This window comes from Alosa sapidissima, chromosome 16 (assembly GCF_018492685.1).
Source record: "Alosa sapidissima isolate fAloSap1 chromosome 16, fAloSap1.pri, whole genome shotgun sequence".
NCBI lineage: Eukaryota > Metazoa > Chordata > Actinopteri > Clupeiformes > Clupeidae > Alosa > Alosa sapidissima.
This window is the reverse complement of record NC_055972.1, coordinates 16,916,747-16,933,364: the sequence shown is the minus strand read 5'-3', so window position 1 is coordinate 16,933,364 and position 16,618 is coordinate 16,916,747. Positions and strand designations below refer to the sequence as shown.

At 42.6% G+C, this 16,618-nt stretch overlaps 1 protein-coding gene across 1 annotated transcript; it reads right to left on the bottom strand.

Moving 5' to 3' along the window:
* Positions 1-218: 218 nt before the first annotated feature.
* slc29a3 (solute carrier family 29 member 3) lies at positions 219-14,791 on the bottom strand. The gene is made up of 7 exons (XM_042066254.1): positions 14,603-14,791; positions 13,248-13,346; positions 12,591-13,134; positions 11,279-11,361; positions 9,477-9,703; positions 8,296-8,458; positions 219-2,215 (listed from the first exon to the last, which is right to left on the bottom strand). Exons 3-7 carry the CDS (start codon positions 12,915-12,917, stop codon positions 1,582-1,584), a joined length of 1,434 nt encoding a protein of 477 aa, XP_041922188.1. The 5' UTR covers positions 12,918-13,134; positions 13,248-13,346; positions 14,603-14,791; the 3' UTR covers positions 219-1,581.
* Positions 14,792-16,618: the final 1,827 nt, after the last annotated feature.

Genomic DNA, 16,618 nt, shown 5'->3' with positions numbered 1-16,618 from the left:
TCACCTCAACAAAGGGCAGACTTTGAGAAAAACATAAGCCAATAGTCACTTTGGCACATTTCTCAGGAAGGTAGGTACTTTATTAATCCCGTAGAGGTTTTATTTTGGGGATTGATGTATGATCGTCATGATGTCACATTGCGTGCCATCCAAAGTTTGCTCCACTGTTTATCAACCCCCAAAGATATACAGTTATAAAGCAAAATGTTGGTCATAAGGATCTTCCAGGCTATAATTTTATGGCACAGTCAACATGAGGTAGAAACCATAACAAGTCACATTTTTTAGGCACTAATTCAAGAAATGTGCTTAAATGTTTTGAAAATGTTAGATGATTTGAGATGTACCAATGCAAAAGATTAGAAAACTGTCATGAAATGACTGAGAACACATAATATGAACAGTTCATAAAGTACAACTTCACAGGTGTAAACCCAAAGAGGTCATGAAAAGAAAAGGAAGACAACATGCAGATCACTCAATGGGCTGATGCGCTCCACAAGCTCTTTGGTGAATATCATAGCACACTCACATCACCAGAGACCAAGGGTGGATCATGGAAATGGCCCGTCCCCACACCCATCTATCACTTTCCACGAGCAGTTTCCAGAGAAAAGCACACTATATTATTGCTGTGTTTTAGGAACATCAAGGCTGTCTTTAGGTGATGATACAATGCAAAACCTTCCTAAAACAGGGCTATTGGCGCTTGTTTCAACACTTTCTGTGCCACAATTTCAATTTGCTCATCATTGTACTCTTAATGGAGAGGTGAAACAGCAGCAATGTTTACATACTGATGTTTTGTGTGTACATGATAAACAAAGTGAAGTGCTACAGGCTTTCAAGTCAGTCCCACTCTGCAGCCAATGAGCTTCCTATCTCCCTACACTCTCTCCAGATCTTCTTTGAGGTGGCTTCTGTGCAAGTCTGAAGCACACTTGAAAGGCAGCCCAAATGCCACGCTAGATTGATTGAAGAAGTGAAAGTGGCTATGAGAAGTTCATGGAGCCAGCTCAGCAGGCTTTCCTGATCTGAGGATGAGGCAAGACACAGCGTGAGGACGCATGTGTCGGCGACAAATCAGCCATTACACAACCTGCCCATGTGCGCAATGCCTGAGTGTCTTTAATTTAAGACTTCATCAATCGAGGCAGTAAGCAATGAGATCAGTCAACAACATCCTGAGACACCACGACAATGAAATCATATGGTCATCTGCAAGATAAAGTTCTAAAAGTTCAAATACAAAAAAAATCTAAAACATACAAATATAAGGTAATGCATACAGTAGAAACCCTTGCCTGCATCCCTATTCAAATGTGCAGGGTAAAATGTAATGCTTCTTTAAAAAAATTACCATTGCTGAGCTAATCAGGAAGTAGACTGTTAGTTTAGTATGGTCTCTCTCTCAGCTTTGTGTTACGTTCATAGTGTTAGCCCATGCCCTGTGGATGCCTAGTCTGGGCTCTGGAGATGGAGAGGAGAGGAGAGGAATGTGAGGGCCTGTGGTGCCCCCTTCCACTGTACTTTCCCCATCAACCAGAAGTCCTCTAGTCCACCTTCTGGTGCCCTGTCCCATCAGATGCAGTGGACGATAAGCACGGAGAAGGCCGAGCCCACGGCCAGCCCCAGTGTCAGGAAGAAGGACATGGTGACCCCGGTGGCCTCGGCCAGCTCCCGCGGCACCACCTTGGGCCCGTAGATCATGGGCAGCGTGCCCAGGTAGCCGTTGGAGAGCCCCAGCAGCGTGATGAAGGCCACGGGGAAGAGGTCATGAGCGAACAGCACCTTGTGCAGGTGGTAGCGCGGCTGGTAGTTGGAGAACATGAAGAGGGGCACCAGCACCGTGCGGCTGACCACCAGAGCGGGCAGCACTCGGCTGGTGGGGCCGGGCACCTGGAGCCAGGCGGTGATCTGCCGGCCGCAGAAGTCCGCCACGTTGTAAAGGAAGAAGCTGGTGAGCGGCACGAAGTAGGTGGTGGTCCAGGGGCTGCCCGAGTCGTGCTGGACCGACTGGATGCCCGACGAGACGGCCGGGAAGACCATGATGGAGATGAAGAAGACGTAGAAGACGCTGAAGCCCAGCACCCACGTCTTGCGCAGGATGGGCTTCAGTGGGGGCACCGAGACCGAGGCGGCAGCACCGCCACCAGCATGCCCGTCTGCTGACCCCTCAGAGGGCCCGGCCACTCCGGCCAGAGCCATGTAGTACCTGAGAGTGGAAGTGTGTGGATGTGTGGGGAGAGAGAGAGAGAGAGAGAGAGAGAGAGAGAGAGAGAGAGGGTGAGAGGGAAAGAAAAGTAAGATTAGTGTTACATCAACAAACTGTTTAGTCATTAGAGCGGTTTAAGAATTAACTTCATTTGTCAAAAGTAATTTATCTAGAGTGTGACCCCCTGGAATCTTTATGCCTCATCAGTGTCATGGCTTATGCAAAGGACAATTTAGTGGCAAACAAACCCCAGGAAGTTAAAAAATAAGTGCTTTTAAATGATACCACTTAACTCAATGTTATGGAAGGAAGGGAGTGGAACAGATGCACAACCAGATTATAATTTGTATAAATAAAGCAATAATGCTTTATTATTTAATTACCCTAACTTGCAAATTGCAAACATAACAAAATCAGATGCTTTTATAGTCCACTAGATGACATTACACACTCTTTTCTCTGCTTAAGGGCAGTATATCAACATTCAGAATTTCACAAGTAATGTGAAAATATTGTCACATCTAGCTTCAAAAAAAGATGTAGTATTCAAGTTGCTTTCTCTGATTCACAACCTTGGCACCCAAAAACATGAACACTCAACATACAACCCTTCCAACCACAAAGAACTGAGCTGACGATGGATTATCAGTTGGTTTAGAGAACACAGGAAGTGCTGAGTTGACAGGGCAGCTGTCTGGGCAAGATATGACCCTACTATCACTCAGATAAGGAGGGGGATGTTACAGAGCAAAATGTCAACCCCACTGTGATCAGTGGATCAAGGCAATATGCCATACTGTTACAGCATGCTTTATGGACCACTCAAATTCATGTTTGAACCTCTCAGCCCAACATCAATGGTCTGACCATTATACATTAACATACTCAAGTTCACTGAGGTATATGTGTGCATGTACATGTGCATAAGCATGTGTTCAGCCATCTGCCTATCTATTAGTGGACGAGCTAGTCAATTACTAGTATTTTGCTTTCCCAACCTACACTGATGCTCAGAAGCTTTTGGTTATTGGGTCATTCCGTGCCAAATCAGATAAGGTTGTTGCAGCACCATCTCAGATTTTGTTTAGAGTAGTCTATATCAAGAATGGGTCCCAAAAACAAGGCCTGTGAAATATTTCTGAATCTAAGAATCCTATGTCTTCATATTATTTTCAGCCCTTGAGATTACTTCAGTTTTATAGCCTGAAAATCACATTGTCTGGCAAGCAATGTTTGGGCATTAATGTAATGAAAAGTATTACTCATAGGCAGCCCAAACTTTGTAGAGTGGAAGACAAACATGTTCTCAGTATGACTAAACGATTAAAGGTTTGTATGGCATTCTCAATGATTTTCTACAAGGCCATAGATTTGGAAAAAAGTGCAAAAAGAGTAGCAGGGTTTCCCGCAGCACTTTGCAGTCAAGGCGGCCGTCTTGGCAAAACATGCCTGCCGCCTTAACTACATCGTCAAAAAAAAAAAGTAGTCCACCATGTTACTGTCCTGTTTTCTCCCTTTCATTCCAAACTGTGACCAACGCCAGTCTCCCTTCTCCGCAGAACGCATTAAGAAAATAATAAGAAACCTACCATAAATCGAAAAATAATCTTTACATAAGTGATATGCCTCCGAATCAGAGTGAGCGGAGCTGAGCCGCGCAAATATCCCGCTCCTTGCTCTCAAGAATCAGTTAAATCGCGAACAGCCACAGCTCCGTTTAATTGTCAGGTGTGATGAAATGCGTTCATTTTCCACTTTTTATGTCATAAACGTTGCAGGCCTATAGAAAGGTTTTGCGGTAGGACTGTCCAAGGGTCAAGTTGTTGCTTCAATGTGTTTTAATTTATGCGACGCACCGATGCTGGGTTCATGAGTTTTGCGTACGTTTAAAATGTTTAGCCGACGGCGTAATTTGTCATTTTCGTTCTATAAGTTTCACTTTTCATGTAATGAATGTAACATGCCTATGATAAGGCTTTGCAGTTGTCCTATATGGTCAATCTATTGTCTCAATTGTGTTTCATGTGGCGCGCAGAAGCTACATTCATGCATTGTTTTGCTTCAGTTGATAATGTTTTTTGCGTAATTTGTCAGCTGTGATAATGCGTTCAATAAATTCCTCTTTTTTATGTCAGAAATATAACATGCCCATGAACAACTAGATACTAACAATGTAGAGCAAGAATAACCATGTGGTGACACAGTTTCAGTGATTTAAGATTCATTTTGGAATCTAAGAGGACACATTTCGCGGAAACATGAGAGTGTGCGACGGAGAGCAAAGAAAAACGTGAGCAATTTGAATATGCTTCATATCAAGTAGAAGGCTAAAGTAAAACTTGGATGCTAAGCCTGTACCCTTTAGGCCAGGGGTCTCAAACTCAAATGAGCTGGGGGCCAATTCTGCCAACGTCATCTGATTGGAGGGCCGGCTATTTCTGAAAATGCAATGTTCTTTTTTTCAAATACCACACAAAACTGTGTGTTTTTATCTAGTTTTAGACACCTGTGCTAGCAACCTTAGCTTATAAATAAAATAAATGATAAAATAAATATTAATACAAATTATAAAATAAATGAAAAACATAAAAACAGGTGTGTGTGTTTCACACCAAATAAAAATATTTCCTCTCATAACTTTTTTAAACCTGGCAAACTAGGCATCAGGGTTAAGAAAGCAACACCATTGGATTTTTATATACAATTTTCAAAAGGCCATGGCTTGAAAGTGGTCAGAGATGAAGTCCTACTGTAAATGTAAAAATCTTTGAGTAAAACAAAAGTTTATGAAGGGGGTAAATTTACCCATGTAATTTGTCACTGGATGGCAAGCACCTCAAATTATGCACCTTTCAGTAAATACTGGATGAAGATATTTAAACAGGTTTACTTTCCTTTTTTCATATTACCCACATAACAAATTAACAGGAAAACACCTAAGATGTATACCAACACCTAATATGTTGTGGTTTAGTAATAGATTACTACAATATAGGCCTACAATAAAGTATTCTGGTCAAACAGTTCCTATCGCGGGAAATCTGCAGTACCCAGAAGTTCGCATCATATTGCGGTTGACTTTGTAGTTCTTTAGAGCCCTATTTCTACTAGCCCTGCTGTCTGTACCACATCCATTACGGACACTCATCACGATTACCACTGCAACCTCCAAGCTATGTTGGGCAGAGGGTCGAAACAAGCATGGTATGCTTAGTGGACACCGTTGTATACACGCACCTCCATTCACAGACGCACCGTGACTATCACTGTCATAGACGATCGATCATAATCTCCAAAAGGATATTCTCCTTCAGAATTAGAATAGGTGAATAACATAGCCATGTTATTCACAGGCCTTGACTGAAGCTAAGCATGCTTTGTATATCAAATCGATCATGACCCGATTTACCCCATCCAGCAGGTCTCAGGTCAGCTCTTTGCCTCTGATGAAATTTTAGGCAAATTGGCAAAGTTTTGTAAAAGCACTCAGTATTACAATGTAACAACTATATGTAGGTACCCACAAATACATTATGCAAGTACAATGATAGTACCTGATAGTACATGTTGTTACACAGGTTGTACCACTGTACCTAATTAGGTAAGTACACTGTAACAGCGACACATTAAAATAAAGTGTTACCAATAATGATTTGTGCCATGTGGATTTGAGGAAATTCATTCTAACAGCCCTGATTCAGTCTAAACAGACTTGGTTATTGTTAAGTGCTAAAGAACACTCTGAGCTAAGCATATGAGCCCTTGCTGGCTGCTTGCCGAGTTTCGACACATCACACACTGGTCATGAAACTGCGGTGTGCTTCTCCACTCGTGCATGAAACTCGCCGTGTTCCCTGACCTCTTGTTCCTCAATTATCTGTCTCAATCTGAGTCTTCCTACTACGATCTACTACTGGACCCAAGTCAGAGAGAGAACTTGGCAGCATCATAGACTTACATTACAGGGAAAATCTCCAAGGTGACATTTGTAATTATATTTCACATACATACTGTACACATTTATCTATATTTTCTGTGTGGCTGCTGTAACAACATTGCACACATAGGTTATTAAAAATGTGTGTTCTGTGTGCCTCATGTACACCATCACATTGGAGCCACACCATCTCATCTGACTGTGTACTTGCATGACATACTTAGTGGAGATACCAAATACTTAAGTATTTAGTACTAAAGTATACTTTCTATACTTTAAAGTATACTTAAAGTATAGAAATATACTCATACTTTGAGGGTTCCTAGCATGGAGGAAACATTGCTATTTGGGTTGCACAATGCATGAGAACATTGCATGAGAGGTGACCACTTTTGCTGGCAGGACTTCCACTGGATCCCTCTGGCCACTCACCACAAGCAGACCAGTTAGAATAGTGGTGGAACGGGTCAGTGTTTCGAGAATGAATCGAGAATGAATCATTGTCTATGCCAGCTTCAGTAGACCTACAGCAGGAGAAATGGGCTCTAACTAAACACCTGTGAGATTTCTTATGTTTCTGATGAGTGTCGTATGTCTGTGAACTGTGTGTGTGACGTTTTAGGGCCTAGAACATGAATACATTTACATGGCATGTATTCATGCACCCACTACATTAGTAATGTAACATTACACAACATGGACTGAGCATATACAGCGGGGAAAATAAGTATTGAACACGTCAAACATTTTTTCATTAAGTATATTTCCAATGAGGCTATTTGCATGAAATTTTCACCAGACATTAGTATTAACTCAGAATGGTTGCTGAATGGTTTGGATCATTGTCCTGCTGGAAGGTCTAGCCATGTCTCATCCTTATCATCCTGGTGGATGTAAAGATTCTCCCGGAACAAAATGACTCCATTCATTATTCCTTCAACTGTATGAAGTCTGCAGTGCCATGAGATGAAAAACAGCCCACACCATGATGCCACCACCTCCAAACCTCACTGTTGGTAGGGTATTTTTAGGGTGATGCACATTTTTGCAATTTTGCAAAAATTTTGCATTCTTTTACAATTTTGCCCAGAATACATTCTCTCAGTATTTCATAGGATTGTCCAAATGTTGTGTAGTAAACTTTCAATGAGCTTTCACATGTTTTTCTTCAGTAATAGAGTCATGCGGGATGAGCGTGCATAGAGGCCATGGCGGTGAAGTACATTACCTATGATTTTTTCTGTACCAATTGTACCTGCTGCCTCCAAGTCTTTCTGGAGCTTTCTCCAAGTGGTCATTGGCTCTTGGGCTACTCTTCTGACTATCCTTCTGTCTTCCTGGTCAGAAATCTTGCGAGGAGATCCTGTGCATGGCCAGTTGATGATGCAGTGATGTTCCTTCCATTTGCAGGTAATGGCTCCAATACTGCTTACTGGATGATTCTGAAGTTTTGAAGTGCATCTGTAACCTGTTCCATTGATATGTTTTGCAACAATAAGGTTGCAAAGGTCTTGGGAGAGCTCTTTGCTTTTACCCATAATTAAATGTTTTTTGTGTGACACCTTGGTAACAAAAAAACTTTTTATAGCCCACCAGTATGTACTAACCCAGCTTATATCATTTTGCACAGATAGGAGGGATAATTTCTCTAACTACTTATAGATTCCAGTTTGTTCCTTGCCATTCCTTGCCTTTATGTACTGCTTTTTCTTAGCGTATTCAAGACTTTTTCCCTGTGCCATTCCACTTTTTTTACTCATAACTCTACTTTTAGACATTAATGTTTGGATTTTTATATATGTGTGGATTACCTAAGTTAATACTAATGTCCGGTGAAAATGTCATGCGAATAGCCTCACTGGAAGTATACTTACTGAAAAAAATGTTGATGTGTTCAATACTTATTTTCCCCGCTGTACATCTTTAGTAGCAGTGGCACTACAAACCACTGTGGTGGTGAACCCCCCCCCCCTTAGGTATGTAGATAAAGTGTCATATGTTACAACTATACCCCTCAAAAGCCCTGTCTGGATAACTGTATTGCTGTTGAGGATTTTGTGCTACCTGTGAGGATTATGTGCTACCTGTTAACAGAGCAGATGAGCCAGGTGTAATGAATGTGTAAAGTGTTGTAATGACTTACTGTGAGTAGGCCAGCTTGGGGAGCAGCAGATACATGATGATACACATGAGGATGAAGACGTCGGCCGTCAGGAAGTAGAACAGGGCACTGTCCGTCACGTCCCCAGCCGCCGCCAAGTCGATCACGGACGCCACTGCACTCAATGTGCCGCCCATCGCTTGTCCTGAGGGATCACACACACGCACACGCACACACACACACCCACACACACACACACACACACACACACACACACAAGGAAAGACATCATTCAAGAGGGGTTATGTCAGAAGAGACCATGGCTTCCAAAGAAAGAAATCTGAAGACCAAAAGGATTTGCTTGAAGTCAATATAAACTGCAATCTAAGTTTTGGAAAACTGACAAATTCCTTTGATTGCTTCAAGGACTGCTGCTGTAATACCCAAATACTTGGCAAGAGGGCATCAAGGAAATCACCATATTTAGACGTTGCACAAAAGAATTTGCTTGAAGTCAATATAAACTCTAATCTAAGTTTTGGAAAACTGACAAATTCCTTTGATTGCTTCAAAGACTGCTGCTGTAATACCCAAATACTTGGCAAGTCTGCATCACCATATTTAGATGCTACACAAAGTGCACAGAGTAATCGAAAACCAGTAAAGCATGACCTTGTAACAAAGTACTGTAAGGCTTCACACACTAAACCACTTCAAGTAAATGATATAAGAAATATATCAAGGTCAATATCAACACAGAACTACGCGACCACTCATAGGCCTGGTATAGTCCTGCGTCTGTGTCCCAGGCACGCGGTGCGTGACGAGAATTCCGAGGGTGGGGTTGTGTGCCTCCAACAACTGTGACCATGCGGCAATCGCTGCAATTGTGCATGGAGGAGCACACCACTTCCTTAAACAATCCCTCCGTACTTCTTTCTCAGAATTCACTTCCTCTTTTTCCTGTGGTTACAGTTCTCATGGCAAATGATACATTTAGATACATTAAATTCAACATTTAACATTAACAAATGAAACATTTAGATAGACTGAGATGGGAGCACCCTAGGATGGAAGGATGGATGGATGGATGGATAGATGGATGGATGGGCAGACAGAGACACTTCACAGATAGAAAAGTACTGACAGTACTTTATTATATTTGTACAGTAAGGCACAGACAGTACTTTGCTGATCCCAAAGGGAACTTGCAGTGTGTGTACCTGAGATGAGGGCCTGGGAGATGCGCATGGGGAAGTGGCCGCTGATGCCGAACACGCTGCCGGAGAAGAGGTTGGAGGCTCCGCTCACCAGGGCTACACTGGCCAGTGTGCCCGCAAAGAACTGATGCTGGCAGCCCGACACGTCCACCTTCACCAGCACCGTGGTCACCACAAACACCACCAGGATCACACACAGGGACGAGAGGATACGCACCTGCGACGACAGTCTACACAAGCACACACACACACACACACAGGCACGCGCACACATACACAAGAAAGGTTTCAAGGCGTGTCATTTTTTTGGTAATTACTGCTATCTCTCTAAATCTGAGAAGGCTGTGTATATTTCAAATGTCTTGGGCATAAACACAGCGGTATGTTTGTTAGGTCACAGACAAAAGCTGTTCTGTAGTTGTGCTGTTTTCCACTGAGGAGGTTTGTGTGATCCGACAGTCTTCGGACCAAATTTGATTTGTTTCCACGGCACGGAAAAATGTGTCAGACAGGATGCTATTTATCCTTCCACCTCCCTGACACATCAGCCAATTAAGACTGAAAGAGGACCTTTTGTTCTCGCAGGAGGGGGGCCTTATTTTCATCAGCCTTGCCATCGCACCATTTTAAGTGCAAACCTTTACAGAGAACCTTTTATAGGCTTTGCTTGTAGAAACTGAGGGTTATTTCTGGGAGGCAATCTGATTGGTGGAAAGATGAGGTGGCACCTGAAGTGTTGTCCGCAAGAGCCTTGCCTCTTTTTGGAAATGTAGGCAAACATCTTACTAAACAGAGGATGCTCGAGGTCTTTATACACTTTTCTTATAAAGGTAAGAGCTCCAAATTCCCACATCAATTTGTTTAGACCACATTAAATCACTGTGCTTTCACACCGCCATATTTGTGACCGCTGGTCACACCCCACACCATTTACTTCCTACGGTCACAGCTGTGTTACATGAGCAGAGCCAATAGGAGAATTACACGAGCAGATTGTACATTATGCCCAGGATATGTTGCAGAGAAACCCCGGATTACAGTTTTACCACCACTTAAATAACACCCTTTTGAATTTCTTACATGTCCTATGATCAAATGTCTCCCGATGCCCTAGTTTTGCGTCATTCACCCATCCGGCGATGGTGTACTGGCATCTGTATTCTTATAAGCCTTCAGGCTATCCCCACAATATGGGGAAGGATTGAGAATAACAGAGATAGATTGTAGATGTCAGGGCAAAGTAAGCTGTGGCAGCAGGTGAGGGCCAAAATAAAGTTGGGGTAACAAAAAAACTAAAAACAAAGGGACAAAATAAAGTTGGGGTAATAAATAAGGATCACAAGCAATATGCCTTTTTTAAGATATCACAGTCTCTCTTTCTGCCTCTCTCTCTCCCTCCCTCTAATGCACTGTGTTCACTGCCATACTCTACGAGATTGGTCACAAATATGGCGGCATAGTTGGCATATGAATGAGGGACGATGGTTTCCCTTCTCTACAATAGCCACTGCCTCTGCTCTGACCATGTGATTCATAGGGGAATTGTTTAACTTTTGGGCTTCCTCAGTGTCCGTACTCTGTCAGCACATGAACAGGGGACCATGCTGCAGTGCTGACAGTGCTGTCTGAGGACATATGACACCTCGGAGACGCTCGTGCTTGCACTCATCAGCACAAGCCTCAAATAAATACCTCAGTGTGCGTGACCAAGTGTGACAATGTGCCCACGTGTGTGTGTGTGTGTGTGTGTGTTATTAATTATTATTCATTATTATTCATATCTCTGCAACACAACTGATGTTTACCTGTTCACGAGGAGGTAGTTGAGCACTAAACACAGGACAGAGGGAATTGTGGAGGCGATGGCTAAGTAGCTCTCAAAGTAGTCCTGCCGAGGCAACACACACAACATACATTTCATGAACACCTGCAGAAGCCTGAAAAGACTCTTTATGTCACTATAGCATTGAGAGCTGAGCCACTGAAACATTATATGGCTACTTGAGCACAGAGTGAAAATGAAACATTACAAAAAAGGTAGTCTGGTGTTTTTAAAGTGAGAGTGATTCATCGTAACAATGTAAGTAAAACACAATTAATTTCAAATGTGTGAGTGCTCACCATAGAAAATGTCTATATGATATGCAGAACACTGGCCACTTCAGCAAATCTGTCACCATGAGCATTTAAATACAAACACAGATGTGCAGATGTGTAAAAGTATTTTTAATAGCAAGCATGGGATTGATGAATATCTTTTATTTGTTATGCAAAAACATGAAAACATTTGCTGCAACCCCACTGATTTCATAGCATATTTCTGAATCAACTACAAAGTGGTATCCTGAGAACCTTTCACTAGGTCTACTAAGGTTTCCCACACCTCAGTCTCCTAGGTCACCGAAACCCAACAGTCTAAGTGCACTAGTGTTTTGTGTCCCGAAATGTACCTCGCAGAATCCTGATCCAATTAGCAGAAAAACAAAAATGTTTCAGGAGCAAGCCTGAGAACATTATTAGATCAGAGAGAGAGAGAGAGAGAGAGAGAGAGAGAGAGAGAGAGAGAGAGAGAGAGAGAGAGAGAGAGAAAAAGAGACTAAGTGAGACTGCTAAATACAGAAGTGGAGCTCTCTGCATTATCTTTCTGGCTAAAATCAAATCATATCACCATCCGAACTGTGTATGACCTGTCTAAAACGGAACAGCTTATGTACATGTGCGGTAGCCCGTCTGCGTGAAAAGCTAATTAACTAAAACATCTGTATCTCTCCATCTGAGCCGAGTCTCCAGCCTCTCTTCCCAGAGCTCCAGCTCCAGGATTTTAACCATTTAATTGTGTTGTCATGGCTCCATGAAAGAACACTCAGTTCTCAATACAGTCACGAGACAATCCAGGATTCCAGGTCTCTCTCTATCTCCCTCCTCCCCTCTCTTTCTGCAAGTCCTTCTATCTGTTTGCTTTTCTTTTTCACAACCAGAAATGTGACAGCCTACGGGGAATCCTCATAAGAACATGTACATAAAAACAGGTACATCAGGATCAGTATCAAACACACACACACACAAACACACGCACACACAAACAAACACACATACACACACACTTAGCGCACTTACACTGAGGTCTGAGTGTGGTGGCTCCCCGTGGCCATCCGTGCGCGAGTTGTTGCTGAGCTTGAACAGCCAGTATTGCTTGGCCGTGATGAAGAAGTTCCACGGCAGCAGCGAGCCAATGCCCATCACGAAGAAGATGATGTACACCAAATAGTGGGTGTCTTCGGGGCTGTGCCGGGTGGCCAGCGGCCCCGTCGTGGCGGGCAGCAGCGGGGCCTGGTCGCCTCCGGGGCCCTGGGCTCGGTCCTCATCGTCGTCGGACATGGAGGAATGTGGCACGGCCACGTAGGCTGAGTTTAGACTGGCCTGTGGCGGCTCAATGCCGTTCATGTCTCACGGGGCGTGAGGAGGAAGGGGACATGGGGTGGGGTGGGGTGGAGGGTTGGAGGAAAGATTGGGGGAGGAGAGGAGGGGAGGAGAGAAGAAGGGATGAGGAGAAAGATGAGAGACGGGAGGAGTTTGATAGATTAGGGGTGAATGAGGAAAGGCAGAAAAATAAAGAGAGAGGAGAAATGGTAACAGAGGAGGTGTTTAGAACACAGGGGCCCTGAAAACACAAGGAAGCAAAAAAAATGGCTGAAGTAAGACAGTGGGACAACAGAACAAAAACACACATCACATTGGTATGCCGTTCTATGAACAGCAGCAACGTTCAATTACCTTTGCTTGTTGTTCTTAAGATGTGTGCGTAGCTCATCTGAGAAACATGGTCCCCCGAGAATGCAGTTTGTTACAGTGGAGATGAGTCTGCCATGGGGTCTGTGAAGACACAAGACTATGAGATAAGCACCTGACCTTGAAACACGCTTTTCCGCTCTTTGCTGCTTCCTCGCATGGGCCCCCACTCACAAGACACACACAAACAGACTCACGAATACCTCCTGACCTATGTCACCCAGCTCATTTCTGTGTGTTCACTTGAAGATGCTATGTGCGTTCCTGGAATATACCACAAGACCCATGCCTAAGCTGTGGCAAATCAGCATCACATTCACACTATAACGACAGGAGGACATTAACACTGAGGACATTTTACATTAGAAATATGAGACAAAATAATAGAAGGAATGGATTAAAAATGCTAAAGAGAGAGAATTAGTTATGGAAAGGGTGAAAGAATAAGACAAGATGATATACAACACAACAGTAACATTTCATCAAAATGGGCCATTCAGCAATCTCTGTTCAATGGATGCAGAAAGTAACATGTCACATTCAACCTGAAGATGAATTGCAACCTCATAACAAAAAGATGTCCTAGATATTATGTGACATTATAAGTGATTTGTAATCAATCACTCCAAATACAAGAGAGAAAGCATGAGCATGATTTACCATTCCGCCACCTTACTGGCAGCTTATATCAGAATAAATGGCCTATTGATTTTCACACATGTCCATTTCCTCATCAAATAACAAAGTAGGCTAGTAGTGAAGTAAATAGGCTACTCGGCAAGCAGGTATGGCACAAGCAAAACTGATGACCTTGGATGACTGCATGTGACTCAGAAATGCCTACATCGAAGACCTCAAGTTAGTAGGCTACCATCTGTTTTTAGTTCTGCGCACGTCAGCGAGTGAGAGAATTGGTGGTCGTGCACACACATATACATGGAAGAAGCCGACTACATAAGTGATTGCAACAATGTGGTGGTAGATCCTTCCAATAGTCTCAGTATGTGCCAGTAGCCTATCACCTCTGTAGGCGACAATGTAGGCCTAACGATAGCTAAACGTCTATAGAGGAACGGTCACTTTAAACATCGAACACATCGCAGACAGTAGGCTACCCATAGAACGAAGAAGATAGGCTACCATAATGTCAACAACCTTTGGCATCTTTAACGGAATAGCATATGGAGAACACACTCGTTTACCCCTTTCTAATTTCACACGATGCTCTCATATAAAGGTTTTCTTATACTGTTGTGTTGATTAATAAACATGAACTTCCAACAAAGTGACTAGCAGCTTACTCTGCAGCCCCAAGAAAGAGTTAGACAACTGATACGAACCTTTGTTATCATGAACAGACTATCACAGCCTCCATGGTAAGTGTAAGTAAGCGGTGTTCTAACTGCGAGAGGTCAACATGTTCTTTATCTCTTCCAGCTAGGCTACATAACCAAACAAACAAGACGAAGTTTTCGAGTCAACAGTAACAAACAGCAAACCGCTTCACTCCCATAGACAGTAAACTCCGCCTCCCGTTTGTATAAATTTTGAAAGCTCTGTTCCGCATTCCGTGTTGCAGCAGCAAGGCCAAAGTAATCTATCCCACATCTACTTGTATCAGACATTGGTAGAGGATTGAATTGCGTACCCAGAGCTAACTTGCAATAGCCTAGAAATCTAGACGCGCCCCTAGCGGCAGCAAATTACAGGTCTAGTCTAGCAACTAGTCTTTGTGATACCTTCCTGAAATTACTTTTTGCAGGTTGGGATGTCTGAAACACATAGCCTCAGCATCACACATTCGTTCATTAAAATAGCAGCAGTTAAAATGAGTTGATGGTCTTCATTTATTGAAAGTAGAATTTACAAATTTTGAGTTTAAGCAATTCCATTATTGTTTTGAAACAGGTCTACTGCTCTACGCAATTCAATCCTCTATAATAATAATAATAATAATAAAGCTTTATTTGTATAGCACCTTTCATACACAGAATGCAGCTCAAAGTGCTTTACATTTGAAGCATGTAACACAATAGTAGTCAGTCAGTCATTATTAATCACTTTTCTTTGCTGTTTATGATATGCTCAGCAACATATCAAAAATATAGAAAATGACGTCATAAGACTGGCAGCCTTAACCCTCTTACCCCCCACAAGCACGCCATATGGCAACTGTGGCAAGGAAAAACTCCCATATTCCAGGAAGAAACCTTGAGCAGAACCTGACTTAATAGGGGGAGCCCATCTGCTTCTGGCTGGCTGCGCCCTCCAATAGTAGCAGATGTAGAATAATCTGAAAATGTAGTCTACAGGATAAGATGAGTTAACTAAAAGCTTTCCTGTACAGGTATGTTTTCAGATCTTTTTTAAAAATATTTACTGAACTCGCCTGCTTGATGTACAGAGGCAGGGTGTTCCATAGTTTGGGGGCATAATGGATAAACGCAGCTTCTCCACTTTGTTTGTGGAGCACTTTGGGTACGATTAAAAGATTAGAATTGGATGATCTAAGTTTCCTTTGTGGTTGATAAGATATTAAAAGCTCAGAGATATATGAAGGTGCTATGCCATTCAGAGCTTTGTAAGTAATTAACATAACCTTAAAATCAATTCTATAGGAAATAGGGAGCCAGTGCAGTTCAGCCAACACAGGGGTGATGTGTTCTCTCTTCTTAGTCTTAGTTAAAAGTCTAGCCGCAGAGTTCTGTATGAGTGCCAATTTCTTTAGATGTTTTTTGGGAAGACCAGTGAAAAGTGCATTGCAGTAGTCTAACCTGCTAGTGATAAAGGCGTGAATTAGTTTTTCTGCATCTTGTTGAGTTAAAAAGGGCCGCACTTTGGCAATGTTTCTCAAGTGGAAATAGGCTGTCTGAGTAACTTTACTGATATGGGGCTTAAAACTTAACTCTGCATCTAAGATGACACCGAGGCTTGTTACTTTTGGTTTGACCTGGTGTGCCAAGTTCCCCAGATTACTAAGAATAATATCTCGCTTTAGTTTTGGTCCAACCAGAAGTACCTCTGTTTTGTCATCATTTAGTTTCAAAAAGTTTTTGCTCATCCACTGATTAATGGAGGTTAGGCATGCAGTGAGGGAGCAAAGGCCATCTGGGTTAGTTGGCTCAACAGAAAGATACAATTGGGTATCATCTGCGTAGCTGTGGAAGTTTACATTATGTTGACTTATGACGTTTCCCAATGGAAGCATATATAGAGAAAATAGCAGGGGACCAAGGCAGCTCCCCTGGGCCACACCAAAAGGCAAGTCATGTTTTTCAGATACATGATCTCCTAGACTGATATAAAAATCTCTGCCAGTAATGTAGGTTTGGAACCAGTTTAGAGCATTATCAGAG

Excerpts from the sequence above, each read along its gene's own strand:
- slc29a3 (XM_042066254.1), bottom strand. The coding sequence starts at position 12,917 with ATGAACGGCATTGAGCCGCCACAGGCCAGTCTAAACTCAGCCTACGTG. Across the intron at positions 8,459-9,476 it reads CTCCCAGGCCCTCATCTCAG|GACAAGCGATGGGCGGCACA; the intron begins GTACACACACTG and ends GTGATCCCTCAG. Across the intron at positions 2,216-8,295 it reads CCCAAGCTGGCCTACTCACA|GTACTACATGGCTCTGGCCG; the intron begins GTAAGTCATTAC and ends TTCCACTCTCAG.